The sequence below is a fragment of the Pholcus phalangioides genome, unplaced genomic scaffold (assembly GCF_987345545.1).
Source record: "Pholcus phalangioides strain wild (caught in Gottingen) unplaced genomic scaffold, Ppha-v1.0 ptg000010l_1, whole genome shotgun sequence".
Taxonomy (NCBI): Eukaryota; Metazoa; Arthropoda; class Arachnida; order Araneae; family Pholcidae; genus Pholcus; species Pholcus phalangioides.
In genome coordinates this window covers 31,592,888-31,610,871 of record NW_028301603.1, presented here as the reverse complement: position 1 = coordinate 31,610,871, position 17,984 = coordinate 31,592,888, and the positions used below count along the sequence as shown (strand labels likewise).

Sequence of the window (17,984 nt, the reverse complement as noted above, 5' to 3'; positions counted from 1 at the left end):
ACCATTTTAAAGGTATACACTGTTATACTGGCAACATTAAAGAAGTGACAAACCATTGTAAAGGCATACGCATGTCTGATACGCATTGTTAGGGAACCACGGTAACCAAAGTAAACATTCCGAAAATTACTGTTGGGGCCCAGGAACCATTGCTGCCCGATGATTTTTTGCCCAGCTCTGATGAACTTTTAAAGTAGCCTACGGTTCAATCCCGGACCTGCTTGGTGTATGTGCAAAATATGGGGATGATCGGTCTAAAACTGTAGATTTGCATAAAGAACATACATACATATTTTCACATTTATATATAAGATTAATTAATATGGGAATTGTGTTAATTACATTAATAAACATTTTAATTTAATTAATTATTAGAAGTTTGAATGATTGTTCAGAAATTTTATTATTTTTTAATGCTAATCTATTTAAACCGAAAAAACCAGTTTAAACCAAAAAAAAAAAAACAGTTTGTTTACAAACCATGAGTGATAATAATCAGCACTATTTGCACAATCTCTGTGTAGCTGATATATTGAGTACAATTTATGCAATTTAACGTATCAAATTATGTCAAGTATGCTTCTGTCCTCCTCATGGAAACTCACAATGATGAAAAAAATATTAGCATTAAAAATGTTTCTAAGCATTTCAATTGGGTGTTATATCTGATGTCTCCCAGCAGCTTTGGTCTTATTGCATAAGGAATGCCTGTTGATCATACACAAGTCCTATGATGATTCCTGAAATACTTTTACATCTTTGTTAAATGCAACATATTTCTCCTTATAGTTAAATATTGCCAAGTACACTAAAACTTTGATTAACCGTCACTCATTTGAATGTCAGTTTCTGTTATCTGTCATCATCTAGAAAAAACCTGTGAACTATTATGCCCAAAAAAGTGCTTTGATTGACCGAACAGTTTTTCTAGAATGATTTCACAACATTTTCGTGCCTCAGGTTAGAGATCATATAACCGAAAAGCAGATGCCGCCAAAAGTATTGCTATTAATGGGCAATGCACCAACACCCCTCTTGTGAACTCAAAAGTTGTGATGGCAACATATCATGCCGCTTTCTCCCAGCGAATATAACTCCACTTATCCAGCCTATGGACTAGGGCATAATGGAAAATGTGAAGTGACGTTACAGAAAAACTTTTATTGAAGGCTTGCTCTGTTCCAGACTCTGCCACGAAGCTGGGCTGGAAGAGATCTCGGCAACGGGATAAGTCCAGTGGCAAAGTTCTGGCGTTCATTCATTCATTCAAGGCTTGCTTTCATCTGATGATGCAATGTCTGTTACCAATTTTGGGAGAGATACAACATAAAGGATGCTATTTTCAATATCGCCACTGCCTGTGCTGACCTTATATTGAAGCTTACATTTATCATTTGCATGTAAAATGAAATGCAGTGTATATATATTATTTACTTTGAAAGGATTTTATTTTCATTTTCTTCCCAAGCCCGGAAGAAATCCAACCCTGGTTTCAGGAGCAATCAGCTTGATTCATCCCATTCCTGTCGATTTCTGAATTGCTGTTAATTAATTAATTAATTTTCAAATTCCTCTATATCTACATCATTGAACCCTTCTCCATCCACCTGCTTCACCAACATGACAATATCTTTCATAACCTCTTTGGTTGACTCCGTAGATGTCAGGGTTGTAAAAACCCAGCCGGGGTGGGCTTTTCAGGCAAAATGGGGAAAATTGAATTTCCTATTTCCACAACCTCAAAATGTCTAATTTAAAAATGTATGTGCATCCTTTATGTGTACATCTTACATTATGTCTGAATATACATTTTTGGCGCAATGTTGAACTATGTATTTGATTAATATAACTGATCAAACAACAAGGGAGTGATTGTTCACATAAAAACACGCCCACTCTTGTATAATTGTATCTGAACCTTGAGTTGTATGCATAACTGCAGCAAGAAGATTGTTTGTGGTAAACTAAATGAATTTTTGGATAATGAATATTCTGAGAAATCAAGATGGTGCCTGAATTTTTTTTCTCATAATTTTTCAAACCCTGCAGAAAATGTATCCAAAATTGTCCTGATCCGTCAAAAATAAAACCTTTAGCTATGTAACCAGAACCATACAGTTTTTTATTTATTTTTTAAATCAAACCCAAACTTTCAGGAGTTAGTCACATGCTTCTCTTTTTCTTGAATTCCTCACTGTTGAAGAATATCTCTGCTTCATTAAATTAAATTCTGAAATATTTTTAAAAGAGCAGTAATAATTAATAAATGATATGGTTAAGAGCTGGAGATAGTGGTCATTCTGAGGATTCATTACTCTGGAGTTGTTTCCACTTGTCCAAATTAGCCATTTTTGGGAACTTAAAACTACAGAAATAACTTGAATTATCATTAAATACAAATGTCAATAACATTATTGTATATTAATATTGCTTTATACAAGACAACCTGTCATATATAGCAACAGACCTACAGAATGCCTTCATCTGGCTGATGATTTTAACAGGCCAGTTTTCGGTGTCGGGCTTATATTATGAGCATGTTGAAAAATCAAGCTAAGGCTTATTTTCTAGTTAGGTCTTATTTTCAGAAAAAAACTGCACTTTTTGTTCTGTTTCACTTGAAGACATTCATTACCAATGTTCAATTAAAAAATCTCACAAAGTTATTTTTCTTTTCGTTATGAGCTAATGTTATTTTTGTCTCTTGATATTTCAGTTATGGAAGTCTGATGTAACTGTATCAAACTTATAAAAAAGTAATACAAACATGTAAATATTTTTTGAATGAAAATTGTTCACATACATTGGTTTACTTCTTCACAGAGGCTTCAATTTATTTATACAAGGATTTATGTGTGTGTGAAAAATTATTGTGTATTAAAAATAAGCAATAATTTTTCGGATATGTTTATCACATATTACATATCAGGTATAATATATATAGCACATATTCAAGTTCATCGTTATATTTTCTGTTTGCTGTTTCTTGTGACATTTTAATATGTGAATCTTGTACCTAAATGCTTACATAAAAAAAGGTAGAAGAATTTTGTGTGTGTTTGTGTAAAAACTATGTGATTCCAAGAAATTATTTATCACATTTTTGCTCTCAAAACAATCTTTCAAAAATACTTTAAAATATACATATTCTAAACACTGCACTATGCAGCAATTTTTGGAATACATAAACTAACCTTGAAATAAAATTTTAACCTGAAAGCAACACATTTTCTTCGAAAACAAACAATTTTCTCCAAAAAACCCAGCCTGGGGGGGGGGGGGATTTGACAATCCTGGTAGAATTGGGTGAGTTTTCGGGCACACATTGTGGTCAGAAGTTCTTCCAACATGAGATAACTACCGTATATACTCGTGTATAAGCCGAGTTTTTTTTGTGGAGAAATTCGTTCCCCAAGTGAGGGGGGGGGGTCGGCTTATACTCGGGTCAGTTTTTGATGAGAAAATATCTACCTCCGCAATCAGTAGTTATTTTCGTAGCAGTGTTCAAGAAACCGGCATTATTGATATGGGATATGTTCAAACCCCACAGAACTGATGATGCCAAAGCAGAGGCAAAGAAATCTAAAATATCATTGGTTGGTGGTGGCTAACGTTGATTGTACAGCCTTTAGATGTTAGCATCAACAAGCCTCTCAAAGACTATTTGAGGGATTTGTGGATTGAATGGATGGGGAGCGTGGAATTCTGTTTCCACCGAAATTATCATCCGATCCTTCAAAAAGTGTTGCATCAGCAATACGATGGACGGAACTGAAGATGATATCCTCTTTGAAAGTGACAATGGCGATGACAGCCCATATGAGGATAAAAACGAAGATGCCGCACCCTCTATGATGATCTGATGGATTACGATGAGATTCGAGACTCAGAAGAAACGGATTAAATGTTTGAATCATTTTCTATTGTAAATTTCCATAAGCTATTCATTTTGCGTGAAAATATAAGATTTTTTTTTTCTCTGAAATGCACGGATTTTTTGGGGGTCGGCTTATACACAGGTTTTCAATTTATTGTGGTTGTGGTGGTTCTGAAGTGGGGAGGTCGGCTTATACACGAGTATATACGGTAGTCCCTTTTTCTAGCTTCCACAGCTGTAGCAATGACACTAATGACATCAGTGAAATTCATTCATGACTTTGAGACGTTTCCTGCATTTGTATATTCTTTGATTGCCTACACAATCATCATTGAGTAGTTTGTATAGAGAGCCATAAATGTTCACATAGCATCTAATCAAGCAGCTGAATGCTTGTGGAGTTGGAAGGCATATAGAGGACTTAAGCACTAGAAAAACTTTCAGAAGAGTTTTTAAAATGTTTTATTTAACATGTACAATTTATGTTTTGTTCCGATACGAGTATCAGCACTACAACAATGTTTTCAGAAAACTGGGAGACAGCGAATATTAAAAGTCTTTGGGTAAACATTGTGGCCGAAGTTTTTTCAACATAAGATGACTGTTCCCATCTTCCTAGCTTCCACAGCTCTAGCAATGATACTAATGGTGTTAGTGACTAAACCTTAACCGCAGGGGATATTGTCTTCGTACAAAGACTATTTGGCATGATTATTGATTGGCACCAATTGACGATCAACGTATCATTGCTTTTTTTGTTTTATATGGGTTTTTCATTTTATATATTTCTTTTCTTGTATGTGTTATTATTAATAAATTTGTTTTTAAGGATTTAAAGCTTTTTTAAATTCATTTCAACAAAATGCTAGTTTTTAAGACTGGTTTGATGTTAGTATAAAATTCTAAAAATCACAAGAGTTTGTAGCTAGAAAGATGGTAGCCCATATCTAACAAGATTACCATAAAACTCTTAGATCAGAACTCTACTGATTGGACAGTACAGACAATATCCCGTGGTTAAAGTGTAGTGCATTGGTGAAATTCATCCATGACTTCGAGACATTTCTTTCATTATGTTTGCATAACATCCGATCAAGCAACTGAATGTTAGTATAGTTGGAGGGCATATAAAGAACTTAAGCACTAGGAAAACGTTCCAGAGAGATTTTTAAAAGTTTATTTAACATGTGTAATTTATATTGTGTTCCCTATATGAAAATTGGCACTACATTAGTGTTTCCAGAAAACTGGGAAGGAGGTTGCAAATACGAAAAGAGTTGATATGAAATCTGCGGATATCAAAAGCTGACTGTATATGGGTACTTCTGTGTGGGTAGGTCATTCTCATGAAATTGGATGAAAAATTAATAAAAAAAAATTATAAGAAATAAATGGCAAACTGCTGGATATACAATTATGGACCAATTTCGTCAGAATGATCTTGTTTTATATTTTTGTTCATTATCATTAGTTTTTTCTCTGCCATGTGCTTTTTGTGTATCACAGATCAGTAAAGCCAAGCGCTAGCCTACAGCAAGCTGGTAATTCTGTGCCGAGGACCAGCACAAACAATGGAAGAAACCAGAGCACAAAAGTCAGTAGGCCTATTCTAGTTGATCTGACGCAGTCTGATGATGATGCCCCTGTGGCATCTACAGCGATGGCACCTCGAACTGCCTCGACTGTCACTTCTGGTAGTGGTTCTGCTCGGTGAGTAGGTTATTTTCGTAATGAGGGTTTTCTTCAGGGACAAAAAAAATGTTTTTAGTTAGTGGAGTTTAATGTATTATGATTAATTACTCTTCAAATCTGATCGTTATTTATGGGTAATTATACGTGCACTCAACAGGTGTGATGTCATGAACCAAGTTTCTACTGCACCGTCGAGCTCTTCCTGGGAAACTTTTATGGAGACAAATCGGCAGCCGCCTCATTGTGTTCCTTTTGTGCATCAGTTGTCCAGCTGCCGTTTCCATGGGCATCCCCAACATGCTCCATATCATGATGGGCCCGATGGATGTCTCCGTACTCTGGTTTGTGTATTTTAATTTTCTGGTTTTTGTTCTTTTAATTTCATAACTGATATCTACCTTAATTTCCTGTCTATAATCCAGTAGATTATGAATTAAATAAACCACATGAATGTTTGAAGTGTGTATTGTCTGCAGTTTTTTTTTCTCTGAAAGATGGGGAATAAAAACTAACAAATATTTTTCAAAACATTTCACAAAATAATTTTTTATGGATAACAGATGGATTGCAGCTCAGCAAATTTGATCTATTAATTGGTTCATGTGCAGAAACTATTAAAGCTGGTAGAGAAGCTAAGCAAAAAGGGTAGTGTTGTGAGAATAGTTTGAATTTTACCTTTCCTTGGTGCTAGGATTTATAAAGGCATACTGCACCTAATAAGTAGCTCCAGGTGGAATCAGATGTTTGGTACAGTAATAAGATGACCTCTGTAGTGGGCAGGGAAAGATTATAACGTTATAAATGTGTGGTGTCAAAATTCATCTACAGAGTGATTCAGAGTTCATGAAACAAACATGGGGCAAAAGGTGATAAAACACACTTAAACAAGTCTTTTGCATCATGGACTATGTGATTGAATATGAAAGGTTGAGGTGCAAACACTAAATGAAACACATTGGTTGATCATTTATGTCACTAACTTTGGCGATGATGTCCCTGAAGTTTTCAATAGAAATCACTTATACAGTGCGCAAGAGATGGACCCACAAAAAAATATTGAGAGAGAGGAGACTGTGGGAGACAGGTGCTGTGTAATGGGTTCGCCATATCCAATCCATTAGATTAGAAATGTAATGTTTGAGTTCTATATTTCATTACAAAAACCGGCCTACTTCATTATGCTGCTAGAATCCCTTGAATGGTTTATAGCACATATCACAGTATATATGTCAGAAATCTTCTCTCTTAAGGTACCTCTAATGCCTTTGCTATTGCTGTCCAACCACATATTCAATGACAAAAATACTTACTTTGGTGTCATACCACTTTTTGAAGTTTGTCTTATGAATTTAGAACCACCATGTATTTCTCTTCTAATTTTTGTATTTTGTACTTGATCTATGAACATTCTTCAAATATTCTGTCATTTTTACAGCCTTCTGCACCAGGTCATGAGCCCTGCCTCTCTTACAGCAATTGTGTTAGTGCCCACACTCAGGGATCCCACTGTGTGCATTCTCATTTGTACTCAGGTGACCTCAAAATACTTTTTTTTAATTAATTACTTTTATATATTACATTTTTAATGATCATTGTAAGTGTAATTCACTTAAATTTTCATAATGACCTTTTTGAATTTGTAGTTGTGTGTTTTATTTTATTTAAATCAACAAAATTTTTTTTGTATATATACCTATAACTTTAGGATATTGCTGTATGCTTATAAGTGTGTGTGTATACATATATATACACGGGGTGATTATAAAAAAACTATCCCGACATATGGGCCCCTAACTATCATACCATTCACAGAAACTGAATGAAATTTTGGCATAAGGTATTTTGAGGCATGCGCTCAAGAATGATATGGAAAACAACAGTGTCACTCTAACAGTTACGGTTACAGTGAGAAAATTTCGAAAATATCAGATGGCAACACCAAGTTTTTTGTATTGGAATGTGATCTCCATTGTGAAAAACCCTAAATAGCGTTCGAACAGCAACTGTAGCATGAAAATCACCGGCGGTAGATAGGCTAAAAGTGAGGACAACCAATAAGGACAGAGAAGCAGCATAAAATAAAGCATTTTATTGTGTTTCACAAATTTTCCACATGACCTCTTTCACACACGATGACACTTTGCATGCGGCAGATGGTGGATAGCACTGCAGCATGTACCATGGCAATAGGAATCTCTTGAATCGCAGTTCTGATGGCATCTTTCAAATCAGATGCAGTTTGCGGACGAAACTGATACACTTTGGATTTCAGATATCCCCACAGCCAGAAACCCATTGGTGTGAGATCAGGAGACCTTGGTGGCCACGGAAACGGGAAATGACGGGAGATAACTCTGTCACCAAACTGTTGACTTAAGACACGTTTGACTGAAGACCCTACATGTGGAGAAGCGCCATCTTGCATCCACACAACTTCAGATAGAGCATTTTGCCGTTGCAATGCGGGAATCACATAACGAGTTAACATGTCCCGATAGCGAGCACTCGTTACTGTACATGTTTGCAGATCACTGGCAGTAACCTCTTCAAAAAAGTAAGGGCCGAGGATAAACGTACTCGTTATATCACACCACACAGTCACTTTTTCCTCGTGCAATGGACGTGCAAGTACATCATGTGGATTATTGTCTGCCCAGTGCACACAATTTTTCGAATTCATGTTACGAGTTAATGAGAAATGCGCCTCATCTGTCCACAGAATGCGTAAAGGCCAGCTGCTGTCTTCATCATTGATTCGCAAAATCCAGCCGTAATTGATAGTCTCCCGCTTCCAACATCTGGACACGCTGGAATCGATACTGAAACATGTTTAGAACAGAGCGCAGAATCTTGTGGACAGTTGAATTCGGCAGATTCAGAACACGTGAAACACCGCGTGCACTTGCGGGACGAACTGTGCTTATCATCTGATGAACTTCTGCAACAGCTTCCACGGGAACGGAAGGTCGTCCAGACCGAGGTCGATCGCATGTGCAACCAGTTTCTTCAAATTTATGAATCAAGTCCCGTACAGCTTTGACAATGCACAGGCCTCGCCGTAATCCATGGTTTCTGCGGTAAACACGCAATGTCTCTGCAGCATTTTGTCCATTCCGGTAATAAATCTTTACGATTTCACGATTTCCCCATGTTCTTTCCCTGAAAGCAGCATCTTGTTCGGAATGGCAGAAAGCAACATACGTGGCTCGCATTTCGCAGTGCCTTTTCTTTCACCTAGCGTGACGACGTCAGTCATGACTGTGTCTTACGTAGAACCCGAAATTTACATTTCTTGGTTTCTTCTTCTTGTTTTGTGGAGGACTAATCAGGCTGGGATCTCAGCCGAAGAAACGGTGTGACGAATGAAACAAACATTAATGCTCTGGTGCACGGCAAAGTCCTTTTTACTCTTTCCTTGCCTAGCTCCAGGGATTTTCGTGCTACAGGTGCCATTCCAACGCTATTTAGTGTTTTTCAGTATGGAGATCGCATTCCAATACAAAAAACTTGGTGTTGCCATTTGCTATTTTCGAAATTTTCTCACTGTAACCGTAACTGTTTGAGTGACACTGTTGTTTTCCATATCATTCTTGAGCGCATACCTCAAAATACCTTATGCCAAAATTTCATTCAGTTTCTGTGAATGGTATGATAGTTAGGGGCCCATATGTCGGGATAGTTTTTTTATAATCACCCTGTATATATATATGTGTGTTTATATATATACTTAATAAGTATACAGCAATATCCTGAAGTTATGGGTGGGACTGACTATAAGTGGGTCAGTTGAATTTGTGTAAATATGTGTGCAGTTTTGCATTCAAATACATATAATTTGGACCAAAAATTTGAAAAGGTACTCGCTTTTTGTTTAAAAAAATCTGTGGAAATTGTAGGTATATGTGATATTATAAAAATAAAAGTGTTATATTGCTGATAGTGATAGTGATAGGAACCGAGAGACACCCAGGCTCTGTCACACTCAGTGATATAAGCACATTGTCCCTGGGGACTCGGGGAAACCTAACCATTTATTGATCTTGAGAAAGATATATTACATACATTGGCAGGTGCCATTATGCACCTCGCCAGTAAACAAGTATAAAATTTGTAATCAAAAAATGGTGATTCATGTAAATAAATCACAATTGTAAATCACAGGTTATAAATCACATAATAATCGTCATGAAGGCTTCATGAAATCTTTATGTCAGACTTATGTTTATAGGTTGCCATTAGACATTATATCTGATGGGACTATGCATTTCTCATTCCATGCCTAATTTCTTCACAGCAATATGACAATTTTTTATTTTTGGACAAATACACTGGTGTAAGAAATTAAGAGAATTTGCAGACTTGGTCGATTATCTCTAGAACTACTGTACCGATTTTAATGAAATTTGATATGTACATACATTCATACAATACAAAACAAATAACCATTCAATAATTGTAATATACACACGCATGATCGTGCGTAACACTCGTTGGAGTCGGAAGGTATGAAACAGCGGTTGCAGAACAAACAAAAAAATAGGTTAATAGATGGGTTAATAGGGGGTATGGTCCCCTCTTACAGATATACAGGTCTCGCAGTGTGATTTCATACTTGAAATAAGGCAGTTTATCATTTCCTGTGGCAATTGGTCCCACTCGTTCAGCAATGCTGTTTTCATTCCCTGGATGGTTCCTCGAGGGGGGTTGCGAGTTGCAATTGCCCTCCCCAGAGCGTCCCAGACATGCTCTATAGTGTTAAGGTCTGGAGATCTGGCTGGCCAATCCATCCGGCGAATATCCTCACTCTCTAGAAAATCGTCGAGCAGAAGAGCTCTATGTGGCCTCGCGTTATCGTCCGTTAAAATGAACTCAGGGCCAACTGCACCCCTGAAAAGGTGAACATAGGGCTTCAAGACCTCATCCCTATACCTCACACCAGTCACAGTGCCTCTTTCAAAGATATGGAGAGGTGTGTGGCCATCCAACATGATGCCTGCCCAGACCACTAAACCTCCTCCGCCATAATGGTAGATTTCACGGACATTGGAGGGTAGGTAGCGAGTCCCTGGTTCCCTCCATATGAATGTACGGCGGGAATCTGTGCTTAGGCTGAACCGGGACTCATCACTGAAGAGAACGGTCGCCCATTGATCCATACTCCAATCTCTATGCTCTCTGCACCATGATAAACGGATTCTCCTGTCCGTAGAAGTGAGCGGGACGCAAACAGCAGGTCTTCTTGCAAACAACCCTCTCTCATGAAGTCTTTTGGAAACAGTCACCCTTGATACACAGGTTGTTGTGGCTGCATAAAAGTCACGAAAGAGCTGAGAAGCTGTAGCACTCCTGTTACGCCTCACTATAATCGACAAATGGCAATCTTCTCTGGCTGTCGTGGCTCTTGGACGACCTTTGCCCAGGCTTTCTCTCGATGGATCCCGTGTCCTGGAACTGTTTCCATAAGTTACACACAACGCTGAGCGTTAAATTGAACTCTCTACAAATCTGGATTGGCCTGCTTCTAGCCTCCCCACAATTCGCCTCCTCATTCCATCTTCTAAACGTTGGGGGTTACTCATTTTTACTGTTACAATTTGAAATTAACCGATCGCTGCAAAATAACACCAAAAAATTCGCAGAGGTGTGCTAGCAAACGAAATGCGTCTTAACTTACGTGTGCTTATAAAGCCTGTTTCTCTACTTATGTATTTGACGTACAAGATTTGCATTTTTGTCTAGAAGCAGTGGTTTTACATTCAGTTCAGTTCTTTTCATGAAATTTGATAAAATATGCAAATTCTCTTAATTTATTTCACCAGTGTATGTGAAATATTTACACAAACTATGGTTGAATTCAAGGACCAATAATTTTTTCACAGAAAATAGTGTCACTCCGAATTTGCCCTAGTCAGGGTATTGCTGTATGTATATCAACAAACAAGCACAATTTTTTCTGACAACATAAATATGCTAGGCCCATGCATGCACATACCCACATACAACACATTTAGGCATGTACCGATTTGTTAGAAGTTCCGCAAAAAAATGTGTACAGGGTGCATATACGGTCAAGTAGTTGTATGTATATCATAGATTCATACCAAGATATAAATGTAAGAATATATTTACAGCTTCTGACATACGTGCAAAGTCAAAACATAAAAATCTTCACTTTCAAGTCTTAATCTAAAACAGCTTTAATTGATTTTTTTGTAAATCAAATGATTTACAAATTTCGATGAATTCATCTGATTTTTAAAATCAGTGAATTTGATCACAAGACATAGTTGCAGTATTCACTAATGGTGACAAAATATGTTAATGAAAAGATTATTTAAGACTGGTAGTCAAGGTAGGTAAGACACACTCACTGATAACACTAAAGAATGTTCAACAACAGTCGCAAGTTCAATGCCTGCTCAGTCTTCTTCGGCACTTTTAATGTCACAGTAGTACAGCAGAAATGGCATCAGGAGTTACTGATGGTGCTCTCCTCCCGCCCGAGGGGCTAGTAAAAGGGGCCTTTGACATTTTGCACCGTGCAGACTGTATTTGATATTTCGATTTCACAGAATTTTCGTCAGTTTTTTTCCTGAAACGTTTCCCTTTGGCTCTCGTGAAAAGGGACTGTTGAGGGGCGGTATAAAATATTAAGCTAGTGTAGTCAGCAAATAAGCCATGATATACATGTACAGTGATCACTGACTTATGTACCCTCTCACTCGTAAATGAATTTCTGCACTTCTGGTCAAAGATATAGCATAATATTGTTATTCATTTACTCACATCTCTCACTTATGCATCTTTTTTTTGTTCCTTTGCACCGACACACAAGTGAGATATCACTGTATTATCGAAGCGCCAATCTGTTGAAGACACATGGGTGAGCGTAGAAGAGGGAGAAAAATGTCAAACATTGCAGTTTGGAATTATACTATTATACTTTAGGTCCTTGTGTGCAGAAAATGACCAGAGTATCATAAAATTATGAAATGTAAAGATCATGCGATGAGTAAATGAATGAAAAATGGAGGTACTCTCTACCCTCATAATTTTTCATTGAAAGTGCAAGCAAACAACGATTGCGCGAGTTGTTCATAGTTTTGAGTTATTGTGTGGCATTTTAAAATTTATGTTTTGTATCTTTCAGGGCCTTCTGCGCCGCATTTCAGCTATGTGAGTAATGGTGTCCACAGTGCCACGACTGCCCACCCTCCAAATCAGCCTCCTACTATGGGGCATATTTATGGGTCAGCGGTGGCAGTGTCTGCACCATCTGCCCATGAAGCTGCTGCTGCTATGCATGCGCATGCACCGCCGGCCTTAGTACGAATGAATCCCACACACCAGAGAATATGGCATGTAAGTTTTTTTTAAAATTACAATTTTTTATAGTGTATTGAACTGATGTTTGTCTTTCATAAGATTTTATTCATGCACGTGCTGCAAATTTTTTGTCAAAAATAAATTTCACAACCTAGGTCAGGGCAACTTGTGACACTCGGTATGAAGAACAGCGCATAAAACTTTGTTATTTATACTCAAAAATACTCAAATGTATTCTAAGGTAGAGAAATTTTCATGTATGGTTATATTATCCAAGGATGATGTCACTCCACTATCCATACAAAGGTTTTTAATAGCTGGCTGATGCGAAGAGATATATTTTGGAAAGAGAAAAAATTCAACTGCCCTGCAGGGAATCGAACTTACATCCTTTCATTTTCTGAGTGAATGTCCTAGACCACTAGACTACAGAGGCAACGAATCTCTCAATCTTTCCTTGGAGCTTGTGTGCATTGAAAGGGACCATACATGGACGGTTTGACTTGACCTAGGCCAAAGCTCACAATTGCTGACAATGCCACCAGATGGTGACTTATCCGAGGATGATGTCACTCTCCATTGTCTATACAAAGGTTTTTAACAGCTGGCTGATGCAAAGATATATTTTTGAAAGAAAGAAAGTGCATTAAACTTCTCCTGCAGGAAAACGAACCCATGTCCTTTCACTTTCCGACTGTTTCTTTTCCTTCTCTTTCCAAAATATATCTTTGCATAAGCCAGCTGTTAAAAACCTTTGCATGGTTATAGTACTGTGTGAATAATAGTTTGTGGTTGTGAATGAAGACCACTGTTCTGATGCCAATTTCATGCATACTATGCTAAACCATTTCAACAAATTGGAAGTCGTACTGGCGTACCCTCATTGTTGGAAACTGGATCAACCAGACCTCTATCAATTTAAGCCTCTTTTAACTCCTTAAGCAGCTGAACAGAAAACACTAAACCCCCTTTCAAAATCTCATATCTTTTTAATGAAGTAGGCTTTCTTCTCATTTTCAGCAGATGCAAAGTATAGGGAAAAAGTGTTCCATTGAGAAATCAACTTACAAAATATCTGGGTGTGTCAATGCTAAAATAAGGTGTCTTTAAGGAGACAAGATATCTTGCTAATACTGCTTAAAGGGTCACCTGAGGCTGTCCAGGAAAAAAAAATTATATTTTTTGTAGCAAGTTACTTTAAGAAACAGTAGAAATGCGGTATCAGTAGGGGAAAATCATCAGCATGAATTAAAAGAATGGGAATATATTAAAATCACCCATGGGATATGAGTCCAAGGAATCTCTGGTGTCATTTTGCATGAGAAGTCACTGATCAGAAGTCAATCATCTTCTGTAGGAGTCGGAGGGAGAGAAAGTGTGTGTCATTTACACCCAACAAAGTTTGGTTGACAAGTATAAAATGAGGGCATGAGATTGAAAAGCTGGGTATGTATCAAAAAGATGTATTATCAGATAAATGTGCTTGTGATCCCCAAAGCAGAATGTTTTGCATTGTTCTGCAATGAACCCTCAGCTGACTGGAAATGTTCTGCTGTCAGAATTCCCATAACAGTGTTTTCAACACTTTCCTTGAAGTTATTCCAGATTGTTCTGCAGCAGCACTGACTGTTCTGCAACATGCGTCAAAGTTTTCGGCATACTTTGCTTTGGGGCATGTGATTAATTTAAACCATTTTTAGTGTAAGCTTTTAATCTTCACATTTTCTGGGATTGTCAGTATTAATCAAGGCTCTGGATGTCAGACCAGGAAACGTTGCCCATCCCTGATCTGAGTGAAGGCATGAAATTCGAAAAAAAATTCAGCATCATTGATGCATATTTATGATGATTATTTGAATCATGTTAATTCTATTTTTCTTTTCTTCCCCCCCAATTTTGTTCAAATTTCTGTACTCCTTTTTTATTTTCAGGCACAACAAAGGATGCAGGAAGTCCATCGCAGAAGACTATATCAACACACTATGATGATGCAACGGTTTGTATCTTTTCTATTTTAAACAATTGCCCCATTTTATAGGTAGTGTAACCTGCATGATGGCGCTGTGGTATCTCCTATCTTATATACTCATTATTCTATTTCTGCTAGTGGCAACACAACAAAAATCTGGAGTCAAAGCCATCAGGCTCTGCATGTTTGTTGTTGATGTTGTACTACCAGGGGTGGGAACTCTGCGCCAATTGCACCAAAATTAACATCCTGCGCCATCCTGCTCCAATAGGGTATTTTCGTATTTTTCTGCACCAAATAGCGAATTTTGCTTCAGTATGCCCAGAATTTCGGAAAAGACGTCAAAAAATTTTTGTTTCTGCTTGTCGCGCAACGATACTTTCCGAAAAGAGCGTGTTTTGTTCCACTGTACTTCAACTATCGCCGTATTTAAACTACCGGCCCATCATCATGCTTTCCATCGCGAAACCCCAATAATATCCGTGATCATGCAACTGAAGATGGTTTGCAATGTTCTTTCGGCTTCAAAGCGCAAATGCGAGTCCGTTTCCGTTTTCAGGAAAAAAGTCACCACTGGAAGCAGCAGAAATTACTGTAGTCGATCGTCGTTTGTTCCAGACTCTGCCACGAAGCTGGGCTGGAAGAGATCTCTGCAACGGGATAAGTCCAGTGGCAAAGTTCTGGCGTTCATTCATTCATTGTAGTCTATCGTCATTGCGTCAAATCCTGATGTTTCGTGAACAAAAATTTTCATTCCGAGAGTAAAAAGAGCATGTCGCCGAATTGCGATTGCTAATTTAGAAACTTTGCCGAATAACAAGCGTTAAATTGTCAATGTTGCCGAATAATGAGCGTTAAATCGCCAAATAACGAGTAAGATCGCCAATCTCACCAAATAACGAGTGTCAGATCGCCAATCTCACCAAATAATGAGTGCTGAATCGCCAACCATCGCATTGATTCTTCCGAAATTCTCTCCCATTTTGCAACAATTTCTTTCTGAGTATAAAAAATTGAAAACTTGATGTAGAAAATAATTTATAATATCTATATAAATCTTCAGCTCATTTGAAGGGCTGCTGTTCCAGACAGCAAATCGCCCTCAGTAAGCAAAAATCATCTTAAATAGACTGGTGAGAAAAATTTTATGACAGCTGCTTTTTCAAACAAGGTGTCAAAATCCCAAAACACCAAAAATTGATCAAAAGATGTTTCATAACAAAAGACAGTGCAGTTGTTTTATTTTGAAAAGGAGTGAGGGTTAATGAAAATATTGTTGTTAATTTTGCTTCTCCAATTTATAAATATCTGCTCCGAATCCTATATTTTGCTGCTCCAAAACTGCTCCGAATCCTCAATTTGCTGCTCCAAAGCTGTTCCGAAATGGACTTTGTCACTTCTCACCCCTGTACTACTCATCCACGCCCACACATGTCTGTTTATCTCCGTGCACAGGCCACATTTTTCTCTTCCAACATTCCTTGTTTGTATTATGTAAATATTATATATTGTAAATAAAGTGTAAATATATAAACAAAATCATTTCATGGATCAACTAAAGATTGGCGACACTGGACGTCATGCAAAAGAAACTACCATAGCAGAGGTGAGTGCCATAGTTATACTGCCGTTCAACGCACTTGATGTTTCGTTATGGTTCATAATGTGTGAAAGCATGTTCGAGTTGGCCACTCCAAAACTGATAATGGAATCGGAAAACAAAATACAACCATGTTGTTGCAAATCTACCTCCCAACAACGCCTCTCTAATACAAGACATTCTTGTGAACCTGCCAACTTGGGAGCCATACGAAAAACGAAAGTACAAACTAGTCACACATTGCAGTGAATCCTCAACTACACAGCTTAGAAAACTTCTCGCGTGTGAGCCATTAGGAGATCGGAAACCGTCTGACATTCTCCATGAATCAAAACGAAGAGCGGAATCTCACAGTGTTTCAGACGAACTATTCACAGAACTCTTTCTGCAACAACTGCCCAAATATATCCGATCTATACTTGCTGCCATCCTAACCCTTGACAAAATGGCAGAGCTGGCCGACAAGATCCAAGAAGCAAGCCCACCTCATGTAGACGCCGTGGAAAAAATCCAACAATTGGACATGATTCCACAACAAGAAGAGGTTGCCCAACTATGGGCAGCAAAATTTTCCCACAAATGCCAAGAAATTTCCCACTTGGACAATTTGGCCAATTTTTCCCATGAGTTACCATCACTGCACATGCGTGGGAAATGCGCGCAGATCTATATGACCTTCAGTTTTCTGCATGCCCTCAAAAGGGCAGCACCTTGTCCTCAACGGCAACACAATGGCCCCTTCTATACGGAAAATTAAAAAATAAAAGAGAAAATTGTGATGAACACCATTGGAAAAACCGCTATCCACCAAAGCCAAAACAATTTTTCGCCTAACCTTTTTCAAACAAGCCCAATTTGACGAACCTGGCAACTGTTTCCTTCACTCCACAATAGCGAAAAATCGCAAAGAATTATGGGAAAGGGGTATGCACTGCGAAAATCTATAAGAGAGAGAGGGAAGATGTAAATACAGTATTTCTTCCTCTTTCTTCATTCTTCTTTCTCTACGAGGGAAGAAAGTTGTCAAGCCAGTGCCAGAAATCCCAATGCTACCGCAATGTTGTACATGTAAATCAGGATGATATTAATTGAACACAAATTGCCCCCCCCCCCATACTTGCCGCTATTTTTGAAGAATTCGTTAGCCATTTTCAGGAAGATAGGTGCCAAAATTGGCAGAATTTGGATTGGGGGAGCATTCACTGCCTTGCTCCCCCCCCCCCCCCGGGTACGCCACTGGTGATATTGCAGTAGCATTGCTTATGGATATTCATTAGTCATCATCTATTGGAATAGGAGGAGATGACTCATTATGCATAGCACATCCTTGAAGGAAATTTGTGTTCAAAAGTCATCATTCTATCCGTGCAACTTTCTACTTAGTCATCTCTGAACATTTCAATAGCAGATACCTTTGGGATATTCCCAAGCAAAATAAATTTGTTTAAATGTGTTTGATTATGATGTTCTGCTTGTCACCTCCCACTTATAAGTTGACTTATTGAAGGAGAAAAAAAGAA

General features: G+C 37.9%; 1 protein-coding gene across 1 annotated transcript in view; it reads left to right on the top strand.

Annotated features, from left to right (window-relative positions):
• LOC149081276 (uncharacterized) overlaps positions 1 to 17,984 on the top strand; it is a 66,579-nt gene that overhangs the window by 24,614 nt on the left and 23,981 nt on the right. Inside the window, exons 4-8 of the mRNA XM_089238111.1 lie at positions 5,384 to 5,587; positions 5,727 to 5,910; positions 7,005 to 7,101; positions 12,720 to 12,931; positions 14,827 to 14,891. Coding sequence (XP_089094237.1) covers positions 5,384 to 5,587; positions 5,727 to 5,910; positions 7,005 to 7,101; positions 12,720 to 12,931; positions 14,827 to 14,891 — 762 coding nt within the window. The remainder of the gene's footprint in view (positions 1 to 5,383; positions 5,588 to 5,726; positions 5,911 to 7,004; positions 7,102 to 12,719; positions 12,932 to 14,826; positions 14,892 to 17,984) is intronic.